General features: G+C 48.2%; 1 protein-coding gene across 20 annotated transcripts in view; it reads left to right on the top strand.

Moving 5' to 3' along the window:
* Positions 1-15,231, top strand: part of NAV2 (neuron navigator 2) — a 706,640-nt gene that overhangs the window by 583,435 nt on the left and 107,974 nt on the right. For all 20 annotated transcript variants that reach the window (XR_011541254.1, XM_070624490.1, XM_070624493.1 and 17 more), the window contains one exon: positions 2,746-2,868. Coding sequence is in view for 19 of the 20 variants with exons in the window: in XM_070624490.1 (XP_070480591.1) it covers positions 2,746-2,868 (123 nt within the window). In the remaining variant the exon portion in view is untranslated. The remainder of the gene's footprint in view (positions 1-2,745; positions 2,869-15,231) is intronic.

Raw genomic sequence — 15,231 nt, forward strand, 5'->3', positions numbered from 1 at the left:
TTTGATCTAGAAACTCCAGCAAAGTCTGGCAAAGTTACTGCATTTGGTGTAGGTGATTTTTTTCTCCTTGTGCTAGTTGTAGGATGCACACGTGTAGCCCACCGCTGGACCCTGGCTCACTACATCTGTTGGATGGGAGGATGGATGAATGGGTGGTGGGTTGGCAGATGGTTTAATTTGCCTTGCCACGGGTCTTAGATGTCAAGTCTGCTGATGCTTAAGAGGAAGGAAAACTTGTAATTTCTATTGTCATCCCAAAAAGTTTTTGCTAAACTCCACCCTATGACTGTGTCTTTGGCTTCGTTCACGGAACAAAAACAATATTTAACAAGCACTTAGTATGTGTTAGGCACATGGGATATAGATTTGAACAAAATAAGAATAGTCCTCGCCTTCAAGGAGCTTACTGTAAAGAATGGGAGACGAGCATTAAAAAGTAATTATGCAAATAATAACTATAGCTGTAATCACTGTATTTGTTTTTCTGGTTTTTTTAGTTGAAATACTATTCATATACCATGAAATCCACCATTTTAAAGTGTAAAATTCAGTGGTTTTTAGTATATTCACAGAGTGCTTTTTTGTTTTTAAAATGATGTGGTTGAGTGAAACATTCAGTCTGTTCTGCTGTTTTCTTGGCACAGCCTCAAACAGTTGGTCTGACTGACTCCAGCAGACTTCCCATTACTTGGCTGTGCATCCATCTGTGATCATTAATGTCATAACTAGGGGGTGGGGGACCTCAGAGAAGTTCAGTTCAGAATGGTCTCCTGGAAGCTGCCCTAAGGGGACGTTCGTCTGACCAATATGAAAGCTCCTTCTCACCCAAGATGGCTCCAGCGAGAGCTTCCTTCTCTGCCACTAACTTGAACTTACTGGTTCTGGGCGACCGCCACAGCATCTTTTTTTAATCAGTAAAAATGCTTTGAATGTGAAATAAAAATTGGGGTACAAAATTGCATGTATTTTGTAATACATAAAAAAATAGCAAAATGTTACATAATACATTAAAATAGAAATATGTTATTGGAGGAAAGAATAGACTAAAACTGGCCAAATGAAATTGTGGTTAAGATAATAAGATAACATTATGAGTGACTTTTTTTTCATTTGCTGGATGGAAGCATTAGTTTCTTCATCTTTTTTTTTTTTTAAGATTGGTACCTGAGCTAACATCTGTTGCCAATCTTCTTTTCTTTCTTTCTTTCTTCTTCTTCTCCCCAAAACCCCCCATACATAGTTGCGTATTCCACTTGTGGGTGCCTCTGGTTGTGCTGTGTGGGATGCCGCCTTAGCATGGCCTGATGAGCGGTGCCATGTCCACACCCAGGATCTGAACTGGTGAAACCCTGGGCCGCCAAAGCTGAGCGCACAACCTTAACCACTCGGCCATGAGACCAGCCCCGATTCTTTATCTGTTTGAGTTTGGTTTTTTTTTCCCACAGCATCTTATAATTCCATTTTCTTAAGAGTATACCCCAAGAAGGTCCCAAAGAAGTCAAGGAAACTCAAGGATTGGGAACCCTCAGGATCTACGCTGTAGATTCTAAAGCTCAAATACCAGATGCAGTGAAACATTCCTTGATGTAGCTCAGCTGACTGTTGCAGGAAAATAACCACTCACTGGTCTTCTTACTCCATGTTCGTGACTTGAAATGTAAGACACTTGCATTTTCAGATACCTGACAGGTCTCTCTGTTGGGGCCCATGGGGGAAGAGAGGTATCCGAGTTCCCTGCCCCAGTTTTGCTTTGCCTTCCTGTTCTCTGAAGATGGGAGTAAGGACACGAGTGGTCTCCTTTATGGGGTATTTTGAAGGAGCCATGGTAGATGAGATGAAGCTGCTTTGAGCCTGAACTACCTCCTGCTGGTGGCTAAGCTCTCAGAAACCACTCTGGTTGGTGGACAGTCAGCCATCTATCCTGAGAGTTCCAGAAGTTTCTCCTCCCCTGGACAAAACTGATTACATCGGAAAATCGCTTTGTGGCGTCACCAAGAGATCTGAAAAAGAGTAAATTAGTGTTACTCAGGGAGTTTTCTGACAACCCCCTTAAAGACATGAGTATTGAAGGTGAAATTCACCGTTGTGGGTACTTGAAGATGATGACAGCCCGAATCATGTCTTCCTTCTATAGGGTCTTATACAAATTGCAGAGCACTTTCATATTCCTAGTCTCACTGATTCTCTTGTGCACCTTGTGATGTGGAAAGACTGTGATATTTCCGTAGTGTAGATGGAAAAACCCAGGGCTGGAGAAGCTACTTGTGCGTGATAACGAAGGTGGCTCTTCTATCCTCTGTATTTTCTTTCCACCTCTCTTAAAAGCTTGCCTACTCCCTCCACTGTTCTGTAATATTTTTCCCTATGATTTTCTAATGACTTGTCAGTTCCATTCACATTGCTTAGGTGAGACACCTGCTCGTGTACTGGCTGACATTAAAAAGAATGTCATGAGTACATCTGACAGTTAATTTTATTCACTAGTTCCCTTCTGCTTCATAGATTCCTGTGAGTTTGGGTTAATTAAGCCGAGTTCTATTTTTGCTAGCAAGCTGGTGATTCTTTGGGTTGAATCAGCGACTGAGCTACCCCTGGGCTGTGATCAGTGACAGAGCCTCGGGAAAGCCTCCGTTCCTACCTCTCAGAGCACGTAATGGCCACGCGGGGCGTCTGGCTGTGAACGACAAGACTGCATGCGACTTGCTTTCGGCCACACATGTGCATCGTGCTCTTCTCCTTTTAAAGGTACATGACCGATGGTGGACTTGGCCTCTACACCCGCCGCCTGAACCGGCTCCCAGATGGGATGGCTGTGGTGCGGGAGACCCTGCAAAGAAATACCTCCCTGGGCCTCGGAGACGCTGACAGGTAAGCTCCCTCCGCTTGGGGTTGGCCGGGTGCAAAGGTCATCCCAGCGTGGCCTGAGGGTTGAGGGTGGTGATGTGGAGAGCGGTGGGCACTGCTTTAGCCAGGCCGAGGTTGGGAGGCCTGGAAGCGGTGCCCCGTTAGGAGCCGGCACAGCAGGCAGGGGTGCTGCTCAAGAGTTCTGGAGTCCTGCTTCTGCTTAGGGGGGTGCTTCTGACAGCAGGACGAGGGAGTTCAGGCGTGGGTGGTTTCTGTTGTTGTTTTGACTGTTGCTGCTACATCTTCATCAGTTCAGCAGGCCCCAGGGAGCTGCTCTGCTTCCCGTTAGCCGGCTTTCTAGGTACTGCACCTTGGTACAGAGTCCCTGGGGATGCACGGAAGGGAGCTCTCCTGGCCTTGCCTGAGCAGGCTTCACCGTAGCCGCCTGCTGCCTGGCAATAGGAGGCAGGGCTGAAGGAGGTAGGTTTACATGGCACATGCTGAGCAGTTGACATTATACTCACAGGTCTTCACTGCTGCCACCATCAGAGACAGAGAAAGTTTCAGAAAACACTACAATAAAGAGAGAGGATTACTTGGCCTCCAGGTTTCTAGTCCTTACTCTGACACACACTGCTTCTATGACCATGAGCAATCGATTAAAAGGGGCTTGGACGGTATGATTTCCAAGGTCCCTTCCAGCTCTGAAGTGCCGTATTTCTAGATGCCAATACCCTTTAATGATCTGACTGTTGAAGGATTTTTCTGCATACTTGACCTCTTGCTACATCTGGCTTGATGAGACGTGGAATTAGATGGGAGTGGTCTGAAATCACTACACTTTTTGGGTGCTAAGCCTTATGTGTCAGAAAGCCAAATATTTGTAGCCCAAGTCCAGCTTCTTGCTGTCCTCTTCGCAGGACATACTCTTCACAAAGAGCTAAGTGACTTCTGTAGTTCTCTGGCTTCAGAGAAACAGGGCAGGATGCTAAAGAGACAGACCCTGAGGTTACCCCCGGAAGTGGAATTTGCCGAAGAGGAATCTTCACCTTCTCTCAGGGAAGCTGGGACGCTCGGGCTGGTAAAGAGCAATGAACTCATTGTCAGGAACTTGGGATCCGGCCCAGGCTCTGCCACTGACTTGAATACATCCTTCTCAGAGTCCAGGGCGGTGATTTATGCCAGAAGTGACAAAAGGCTTGCCACTACAGTGCCAGCTCAAGTCAGCTTTTTTCCTGTAATTAATTTTTTTTAAAGTATTGGTTTGAAAGTTCCTTAGAAAGATGAACCATTTGAGAACTGCTCTTTCTAAGGCTAAAACTCTAACTAAAATCTCTAAAGCAGATATTATCAGGAGAAAAAAAAATCAGTGGTCGTAACACCCCACTGGAGATTTCACAATTTATCAAATTATTTTGCTCATTTGGCTTCTGCTGTAAACATGTAGTTGGTTAGTAAATCTACTAGCATAAAATGCAGAACTGACAAGGTACATTTCCCCATGTAGCCAAAGAAAAATCTGCGCTCGGCAGTTTAATTTAACGCTTCCTTGCAGGGTTAATGGAATTATTATAGATCACAGCTGAGCTTGTTTCTGCTTTTGGAGGGGGAGGGTTTGGGTGGGAGCTGGAAAGATGGATAGCATTTGTGTTGTTCCAGTTCAGCCTCTATGGTGGGAACAAATGGAGGGCAGTGTCTTCTGGTTCTCCCCAGACAAAAATGCTCACTTGTGACTATTTAAGACTGAATGGATAGCTAACAGGCTTTTAAAGAAAGAATTCAGGTGGCTTTTGAAAAAAATATAGGATTTAATAATGCTTATAAATTTCCTATTTTATATAAGTTTTGACTTGTAGGCAGTGAGATATTTTGCATTGTTCTGGAATATGTTAAATTTCTTCCATCTCCGAAGTTATTGTAAACAGACCATACTAATGCTTCATCTTTGGCTAAGTTGAAACGGCAGTAGATTTGTTTCTATAAGTTCTTCTTGTAAATCTCTTCCAAAAACTATATTCTGGATGAGTGTTTCCCAAAGTGGGAGGCTAACATTAGTAGTATAGGAAATAATTTTAGATGGTAGACAGCAAAATATTTCTTTTCAAAAATTACATTTTTATTTTAAAAAACTTATTACTAGCACATCAAACCCGTGATTTTACAATATTGCTGAGGGTAAGGATAGTGTAGGCTTGAGACAATTTAATGTGACATATCAAGGAAGAATATCACAGATGGTGTGCAGGTAAGTTAAAAGAAAATGATAATATACAAATGGCTACAGGTTAGGTAATCCTGTTCTTGTCCCTGTAATTGAAAATATGTTCTTTAAATAATTTAAATTAGACAAGTGAAAAAATGCCAAGAACCCAGCACCTTTCCAGAATTCTTCCTTTTTAACCTAAAAAGAGAAGGTGGCAGAGCTATTTCCAGAAAGTTCTCTTTTTATTTTATTTTTTTTTTGAGTAAGATTAGCCCTGAGCTAACTACTGCCAATCCTCCTCTTTTTGCTGAGGAAGACTGGCCCTGAGCTAACATCTATGCCCATCTTCCCCTACTTTCTATGTGGGACGCCTACCACAGCATGGCTTGCCAAGCGGTGCCATGTCCACACCCGGGATCCGAACGGGCGAACCCTGGGCCGCTGAAGCATAAAGTGCGCACTTAACCACTGCGCCACCAGGCCGGCCCCTCCAGGAAGTTCTTTATAAAAAGATGGCCGTCCTTAAGGACTCACACACAAAGAGCATACTACCTGGGTTCCACACAGGAAGCGGAAAAGTACTGAGAGGTGAGACCCAGTCAGACCTCAGCCAAGGGAAGCCGGCGTCAGAAGGGCATGTGGCCTCCCCATGCGAGCAGAGGGTCATTACCTCCCAGGGCAGCTGGGAGAGCAGCTCTTCGGGGGTAGGGCCTAAAGGATGCTGACCTACCAGACCTTGGCTGTTCGCGACAGGACGTGGCTGGGGTATCTTCAGAGTTATTAAAAGTAACTGATAGGAATGTGTACCTTCAGAGCCTGGGAGATAGGGACCCTGTCAGTTTGTGCGTCTCGTGTGTCACCAGCCGGCTTCTCAGAATAATAAATGACGATAGTAAATTCAAGATGCCGAGGCTGCCCTTGATCTCTTGTCACTCTCCAGGGTTGCCACCCCTGGCTCCAGCTTTTCCCTGATAGTCATCAGTGGCTACTTCCAGCAAACTAGAGCCAGCCGGCTGAGAAGGGAGGATCAAAAGGGACAAATGGAGGTGGCTTCTTACAAGTCATAGGCCCCAGATAACAGACAAATAGAGCTTTGGCATGGACTTCTCTGAACTGGCAGCCTGGGAGGGAGAAGCACTATGACAAGAAGGGCCAAGAGCCTGGGCTCACAGACAGTCATGTGGTTTGTGGAGGTCCTACAGTTCCTCCGTGCACTGCTGTCCCCTCAGAACCCATCGAAAGTTCTTGAATTCCAGTGAGTTGAGTGCTTTCAAACGCTTAAAGCTCAGCTCTGGGAAAGTTTCTGCTCCCAAGTCTCTCTCTTTTTTTTTTTGGCTTGAGGAAGATTTGCCCTAACAGCTAACATCTGTGCCATTCTTCCTCTCTTTTGTATCTTTTGTATATGGGTTGCTGCCACAGCATGGCCGCTGACAAATGGTGTGGGTCCACGCTCAGGAACCAAACTCAGGCTAGCAAAGCAGAGCACACCGAACTTAAAAACTAGGCTGTGAGGCCAGCCCCTTCAGTCCCTTTCTTTGTCCCTGCAAAGCATCGCTGTGCTCACAGCCCCTCCGTCGTCCCCCTCTGCTTTAGCACGAAGTGGCCAGCAGTTGAGTGCTTCTCCTACGCGGCATCCTGGGTCCTGAGTCAGTGAGAGCGCGAGGAGGACAGAAGGCAGGTGCGCTGCGCACGTCATCAGGAGGAGGGCTTCAGAATTACTTGTCAACTTCCCTAAACCATTGGAACTCTTGTGGAACTCCAGTGGCTTTTATTAATTTAGGTAGCGATAAAAATAGCAAAAAACGAATGCCTTGTGGTGAGGCGTCAGCCTGAGACTTGAACAAAGTGAAAATCGCGCTCTGACGTCATGCCGAGAAAACAAGCAGGAAGGAGACGCTGTTTCTCTCCTCGTCTCAAGGTTTTCGTTGCCCTCCCAGCTCCAACTGGCTTAGGTGTTGAGACAGCACTTTCAGTTTAGATTCTGAGTCACTGCACACGCTCCACTGTCTGCATTTGGGGCCCTGACCTCGGTGCTCAGAGCCGTCCTAGTTTCAGCTTGAATTGGGAGTCCCACGGGGTGAGGGCGTAACTATGCAACCTGGTATTTGACCAGCCTGCCAAGCCTGCCTTCCTTCCTCGCCGGGAGTGTCACAAGATCTCCCAGAGCCCGGGGCACTGCTTGGCTTTGTGATTTGTGTGGAACAAGGTGGCCTCCTGGCACCACGCAGTGCATTCACAGATTCAGGCCCGACCTGAAGAGAGGAGTTTAATCCAGGCCAGAGGTCCCCAGCCAGCAAATGGAATTGGTAGGAGCCCTTGCCCGGTGCGAGGTCCCCAGCCCAGTTATTTCTTAGGCATAGCCCCTGCTGGGATATGCACACGAGAGGGAGCACAAATGGAAATGACTCTTCCCTTAGCACCCCCTTCCAAGCCTGTGGTAGGCAGAATAATGGCCCCCCAAAGATGTCCATGACCTAATTCCCAGAACCTATGGATATGTTATGCTATGTGGCCAGTAGAAATCAAGGTTGCTTATCAGCTGACCTTTAGATGGAGAGAAAACCCTGGATTATCCAGGTGGGCCCAGTGTGATCACAGGGTCCTCACAGGTGGAGGAGGCAGGCAGGAGAGGAGGGCACAGTGATGAGATGGGACAGGGACCCCACCTGCCCTTGCTGGCTTTGAAGTTGGAGGAAGGGATGCAGCCAAGGAAGGGGGCAGCCTCTAAAAAGGGGAAAAGGTCGGGGAACAGACGCCCTCCTAGACTTCCAGAAAGGAATGTAGCAGTGCCCACGGTTTCAGCCCATGAGACCCAAGTCAGACTTGTGCCTCGCAGAACTGTAAGACAGGACATTCTGGTGAGTTTTACCCACCATGTTTATGGTAATTTGTTATGGCAGCGATTGAAAACTAATACAAACCCTTATCAGAAAGTAATAAAGACAATCATAGTTGCCATTTCCTGACGGATTGCTATATACCAGGAACTGTGCCAGGCACCTTATAGACATTGTCATTTACCGCTAATCCTGACCCTTGAGGGAGATGTTATCCTAGTTTCATGGACTTGAACAGTGGTGCACAGAGAAGGTCAGTAAATGGGCTGAAGGTTACACACACCAAACACGTGTCCAAGCTGGGAGTGAGACCTAGGCCTGCCAGACGCCTCCCACACCCCATGCTCTAACCACCTAACACACTGCCTGCTTAGGGAGCCCTCCTACGGAGATTCTTCATTCCCTAGCTCTTATCCCATCATTGATCTCAAGCCTCGAGGAGAAGGCCCTTTCTTATTCAAAGCTGGGCTGGTTTACTCCTTGGCCTCCTTGTCAAGGGGGGAGGAGCTGGGGAGATGCTTGTTTGTGAATTCTGACAGTGCTGCAAACTTGTGCTCTTAGCTGCGGGAGGAGGCCACGATTTCAAGATCCCGGCCAGGGCTCGTGCTTCCCTTTAGTGGTCCAGGAAATCCAGGGCCCCCAGAATCTGCAGAGATCCTGCAGCCATTTGAAAAATTCTCTTTCCTGGTTCTGGCTAACCACTCTGTGGTCCCTGAGGCATTGCTGGGGTTTCTGTTCCCAGAGTCTGGGGTCTGCAGGCCTCCATGGCTGGGCCGTGGTTGAGGAGGACCCCCCAGAAATCCCTGCCTCCCCTCACTGTCTACCTCTGTGTCTGTTGTGGACTGTGAGCTCCTAATCTTCTCACCGTCGCCAAGGAAGGTAAGGAGGAGTTCCCCCCATGTGGTGGGATGAGAGAATGTGGATCTGTACCACCCAACATCAGAGCCACCAGCGAAACATGGCCATGGAAACATAAGATCAACATATGTTAAAAGCTCCATTCCTTCGTCACCCTAGCCATATTTCCAGTGCTCCCAGGTCCCATGTGGTTCATGCTTCCCCATCGGATGGTGCAGAGAACATTTCCATCACTGCAGAAAGGTCCTCAGAACAGCGCTCATAGAGACAGCTCCGTTGTATTTCAGAAGGCAGCTGTGGAAGAGAGAGAACACGTGGGGTTTGCTGTAGGGAGACCCTGGTGCTGGTCCTCACGCTCTCGGGCCAGTTGCTCAACTCCCCGAGTTCGGGGTTTTGTCTCTAAACTGAGGACGGTGTTCACATGCATCTTTCGGGACCACTGTGAGGCACAGACGAGGTGCAGGGGGGGAAAGAGGTTTGTAAAAACCAAACAAGGAGGAACACTCGGGTTATTCCGCGGTCCTGCGAGCTGTGCAGGGCAATCTGGGCTCCACCCCTCTGCAGCTCCCTTTTCTTTATATTTAATTAACTAATGGGTAATTAAGCCCTCTTCTTTTTATAAGGGCTTAGAGTAACTACATATAATAAAAGAACAATTGTGGATTAAAGGAATGAAGCATTAGGACAGGGGGGAAATGTAAGTTAGAATATGACATGTAGAAAATGGGGAAAATTGAGAATACACATGCACTAACCATAAGGTCCTACATGGTTGCATGTTTGAGCAGTAATTCAGCATTGAGCTCCCTACTGGCCTAAGTGAAAATGCACTTTGCCTTGCTTTCCCCTCCCTTCCTGACTTCTCCCCTGTGCTTTTGTCTTCATCTTTCCTTGTGTGGGTCAGTCAGTCGATGTCTCTCTCTCTCCTTCTTGCCTCTCCTGACTACCTTACAACTGCCTATTATACCCACTGGTGCCCCTGAGCGTTTTCTCAGTCCTGCCTTCAAGGTTGTACTCACTTTCTTGGACAAGACGATGCCTCTAGCTCGGTACCCAACAACGGTGATCTCTTGTTTCCTTTTTGCCCTTTCCACTTTCTTCTCCTGCTTGCATATAGGGAGGGAAACAAAGGAGGAGAGAGGGAAAGTCTCTTTCATTTTCAAGCTCTTAAAAGGAGCCTTGGAGGCAAATCTCTATTTCCGTGGTAACAGGGTAATAATTATTGCATTGGCCTTTCCTAGGGGCCTCTTTTCTGCTGGTACCACTGGCTTCCTTTTTAAGTAAGAGCTGCTGCTTGTGGAATGCATTGGTGGGCAGGGGCCACCTGTGCTGAGCAGGGGGGTGCTGACAGGAAGCAAGCCATCTGCACCTTAAGCCACAAAGGAATTCTCCCAGAGGCAGTAAAGAGAAGAGAAAGAATAGTCTGCGGAGTATCACTTCTCATGCAGGCGGTATTTTCACTTAAAAAAAAGAGAAAAAGGCAATAAGTGGCCCCATGAGACTCTCCCACTCCCTGATGTCACCTAACTTCATAACTTTGTTCCAGGTTATAGGTGTGTGTGTGTGTGTGTGTGTGTGTGTTGGGGAGCAAGGAGCACAATCTCCCCCAAAGTACGTTTTCCAAAAGTGGTTCGTTTTCAGTAGTTGTTTAAAAGTAATTTGTAGACTTGATGGTGGTTCAAAGTATGGATAAGAAGACGTTTAGCAACATGAAAGCAAGAATGAGAGGCCAAAGAGAAAAGGCAAAGGGGCACCTTATTCTGAGCTTACTCCCCCAGCAACCCAAAGCATAGGCCCAACCCCAGCTCAGAATCTGACTACACCTGCGCCCTGCGCCCGGCAATAAACACCATCATGTGCTTTAATCCAGGTACCTGGGCAAGTCTTTGCATTGGCCAGGAGAGGATAGTTTGTGCTGTGTAACAAACAACTCCAAAAACCCTGCCCTCACTCTGGCCATTGCAGCTCAGTGGGAGGCATGTTGTCCATCCCTGTCACTTTAGGACCCAGCGTGCTAGAGGGACTACAGTTGAAAGCATTGACAATCCCCATGACAAAGAGAAAGATCATGGTGAGCCACACACTGTCTCTTAAAGCTTCAGCTCGGAAGTGGCCCATGTAACTTCCACTCATCATTGGCCAAAGCAGGTCACATGGCTGCACTTAATTCAAAGGAGAAGAGAAGTACAATTCTACCACGTGCCCGAGAGAACAGAAAATAGATGGCGAACTGCACTGGTGACTCTCATTGTTTTATTACATCCAAGTCACAGCCTGAGCTTAATGCCACCCCCTCCCCATTGTTTAACCAACTCTGTATCATGCAGTTCATGACATATTTACTACATAGCTATCAGATGCCGGGCAGTGTGCCACCCAGTCTGACCGACGGCCTCTAGCATTTCCTCCGGGTGGGAGAAAGTGAGTGAGTGGATGAGGAACTCGAAGACTGAATTGGTTAAGGAATTTTAACCAGTGCTATGGGTCAGTTGTAGTTCCGCAAAGTATTTGGACTATGTTTTGATATGTGACAGCTTACAGAAGATGCTGATGTTTGTTTAATGTTGCCTGAGTGCCTACTATGTGCCAGGTCCCGGGGATCCAAAGATGAGTAGGACATAGTCCCTGCTCCCAAGAAGCTTGCAATTAGACACAGGGGAGAGAGCCTAAATAAGCCGTGCTGTAGAGCCTGTCACCGCTTGCTGTGGAAGGAGGAAGGGCCGGGAATACCCTTGTGGGCGGCATGTCATCCCATATTGGGAACTTGCAGTCCTTGTAATAAAGTGCAGGAGGTTTCTTTTCCTGTCGGGGACGATTTGAAAAACCCTTTAGAAACATTACCCAAGTGTCAAAATGGGCCCGCTTATCTCATCTTCTGTTTGGGATTTTCTTTTTGCTTCCTTTAATATCTTTTGTCACTTTGAAGAGCAGCCTAGCCGTGATTTCTGTCACTGAAATGTAAGATGTGATTGAAATAAGCCCGGTGTATAAGGCCGCCCTTACACTGGCCTGTGGAAGTGTCCCTGGTTACAGTGTAACCTTTAGCTTGGTCACGCTGGACAGCTGCGCCAGCCTGGAGTTTTCTTCAGTTACCTGGCGTGTAAATGTGTTGCCCAACGCTGCCTCTCCTAAGCCAGTTCAGGTCGAACAGAAGCTTACAGTGCAAGGCCGGCTGAAGGAGACCTTCAGAACCACCAGTTGCAGCCCTCTCACTCTGCCAGTGAGGAAGTTGAAGCCCAGGGTGATCGTTGGTGGCGCGATGACCACTCCGTCCTCCAGGCTTCAGAGGGCAGGGTCATCTCAGTGTGAGTTTGGAAAGCACGAACTCTGAGTAACTCTGATGAAAACATGCGTTCTCTCTTTGGCGATGATTATGCATGCGGTCTATGCAGTCGGGGGAGGCGTGCACTAGGAGCCAGGAAACCCGGGCCTACACCACGTTCTGCCACTGTTGAACACCTTGGGCAAGATGCTGCCCCCCACACCTCCGGCTTCTTCATGTGTGTGGTCAGACCTGCTGATGTTTGAGGTCCTGCAGCTCCTGTGAGTCAGTGTTCTTGTTTGTCACTTGAAGGGCAGAGCTAACAGAATGACTCAGGAGTGTAGCTCATCCGTGCAGCGCAGGGGCCCATGAACTTTCCGTCTCATAGTGGTGATGACGAATGTCGTCGTGTGATGGTGTCTCAGGAGTGCGATTCTCGCGCAAGGCCCCTGGTGTGCACAGATGCAGCGGGCCGAGGGGCCCCATCTTCTGCACACGGCAGACCTCTTCCAGAGGAGAGCGAGCCTTGAGGTCTGCCCTCCCTGTGCTGCAGAGCGAGGCCTGCTGTTGTTGCTGAGGGCAGAGACGGGATAATGCCCAGGGCTGGGAGACCAGAATGCAATCCTCCGAAAGGGAAGCAGGGCAGACAGAGCTGCGATCGAGAGCAGTGGGCCCTGTACCTTTCTGATACTTTGGGGAAGATCTATCCTGTATTGCAATGGGTTTTGCTCAAACTTGGAGCTTCACCAGAATTATTTTAGGAGTTGAAGCTCATGGGATTGTAGTCTTATTTTCATCCAGATAAAATTCCAAGTGACTCATAAGCAGTGAATTGTATTTATTTTGGTGGGGGTTTTGACTTGGGGTTTAATCAGACTTGGATGTGCGTTATTGCCTAAATCAGCACTAACAGTGGGCGCTGCCTGTGCGGAGGTGGGGGTCAGCCTCGGGAACGGGCCAAGTTGGGGGGCTTGGAGGGACTTGTGTGCTGTGGGTTTTCATGCAGTTGGCAGGCTTTGCATGGTGCACCCGAGTCCTGGAGGGCAAAACAGCACTTGGAGTGGGTTTATACAAGGAGACCATGACTTGTCCAGATAAGAGAACAGGCTCCAAACGGTGACATTCCTTCCCCAAAGCCAAAGTGCTGTAAGGGGCAACGATAGAATTTGAATTCACATGTCTCTGGGCACAAAACCTTTGCTTTCGATCATTGTGCTTGCCTCCCTCTTTGTTCAAAGCCTTGGTTGCTGTCTCTGCTGAAGGTGAACCTCACTTGGAGCTATGTGAGTAATCGGTGAGCATCTCCTTAGAGCCGTGCACCACCTGAGGTGCTGGCCAAGGTGACAGCATCTGGGCCACTGATCTTGAGGGCAGTCCCCTTCCTGGGTCTCATTTTCCCCCTCTGGAAAGCTCAGCAAAAGGAAAGCCCAGGAGCGCAGCCTCGGCTCAGACCAGGCTCTCTGTTGCTAACGGAACTCCATCTCTTACTTAGGAGGACTTTAGGGATCCTCGAAGCTGTGGGTGTAATAGCTTCGTCTTAAGAACATTTAACTACGTCAGTACCAGAATCTCCAACAAAGGCTTCAGAGTGGCCTTTGTCATCTTGATCACACCTGGTGGCCTTCAGGCTCTGCCTCCACCAGGGTCTGTCTTCTCCAGCGAGTGGCCCTTGCTCCAGACCCCTGTGGCTTTTCCGTGTCTCAGTACTACAGGAAGAGGAGGCTGGCTTTGTCTGCTCCGGCTGCAGCCCCCTTGTTTTCCCTTGTCCGCTGTGTGATTTGATTTATCTCCCTCATTAATTCCTGGTGCTCAGGACTGTAAAATTGCCTGAAATGAGATCTGAAGAGAGACTCTGACATTTTGAGGGATGTTGCGAGATAGTGGGGAGGAGATTAAATAGGGACTGAGGGAAATGAAGTGGTTGCATGGCTCAGTGGGCTCAAACCCCCCACTCAAGGATTTCTATCGCCGCCCTGCCCTTTAGCGTACCCTGAGATTTGGAGAGAGGAGCTCACAACCCTAGTTTCCAGTGGCAAAATGAAGCTTAAAAAAAAAAATCCTCCTAGAAGGCGAGTGCAGGAGCCACTTTGGGTGCCCTACAGTCAGCCAGAAGCTGGCTTCACTGGCTGCGTACTATGGGAAGATGAGGGCAGATCTCCAGGTACCCTCTGCCTTGTGCTGTAGGAGTTCTCGTTGGGAGAAGGGGTCCATTTGTCCATTGCCAGTGTGGGAACAGCTCAGGACAACTCTGACTACACCAGAGATGGAGGTCCCTGGAGAGGTTGCCTAGACTCCTCCACAGGACTCTCGGCGGTTTGCAATCTGTGGTCCTAGTCTCTGAGTCTCATTGTCAGCAACAACTCTCATTTCTTGAGCATCTGCTGTGTTCCAAGTATTCTCCTAGATGCTTTGCATATTCACTTTAACCTCCCCACGGCCCCAGGAAGACAGGAGTTATTCCCGATTCCCAGATGAGGAGTCCTGGGTCAGTGAATCTAGGTGACTTGCCCAGGGCCACATAGTCAGTGAGTGGCAGAGCTCGAATTCCAACCCAGGTCTGTCTGACTCCAAAGCCAGTATTCTCTCCAGGCTGTCATACTGCCTGTCTCTAGAAGGAGAGGGTGTGCCAGTGATGGTGAGTCCATGGACCCAGCTATCTCGGATTAATCAGGAATAACCTCCTGGCCTCCCTTACCTAAGTAACCCCTACTCATGCTCCAGGACTGGCTCCAGCCCTCCTTCCCTGAGAAGCCATCCTGCCCTCTCCTCTTCTCCCCTAACCCCAGAGAGGATCCTGTGGGGACCTCATCCACCCCAGGTCTCCTGGTAACCTGTGCTTTGCCCTCTGGTAGCACTTAATGTGCCTTTGTAATCATCCTCTCCTAGGTGTGGTCTCCCCAGTGAGACTAAGAGGGAGGAACCAGAACAATATCCTGCTCTTCTGGGCTCCCAGGCTTTGCCCAGAGCCTGGTATATAGAGCAATAGATTTTTATTATACATTTGATTAATGAATGAATGTTATCCTAAGAATGATGAATAAGATCTACTGAATATTTAGGTTCCCTCTCCCTTTTCCATCCAGTCTATTGGCAAGTCTTGGGCATAGTCCCTCCAAATGATCTCTCAAATCTCTTTGCTTCTCTCTCTCTCACCTAATGTACAAAATATTTAAAACAGATGTGATGTGTGCACCAACCAACCAGAACAGGGCACTGACTAATCAGAA

This window comes from Equus przewalskii, chromosome 6, assembly GCF_037783145.1.
Source record: "Equus przewalskii isolate Varuska chromosome 6, EquPr2, whole genome shotgun sequence".
In the NCBI taxonomy this organism is placed as follows: Eukaryota; Metazoa; Chordata; class Mammalia; order Perissodactyla; family Equidae; genus Equus; species Equus przewalskii.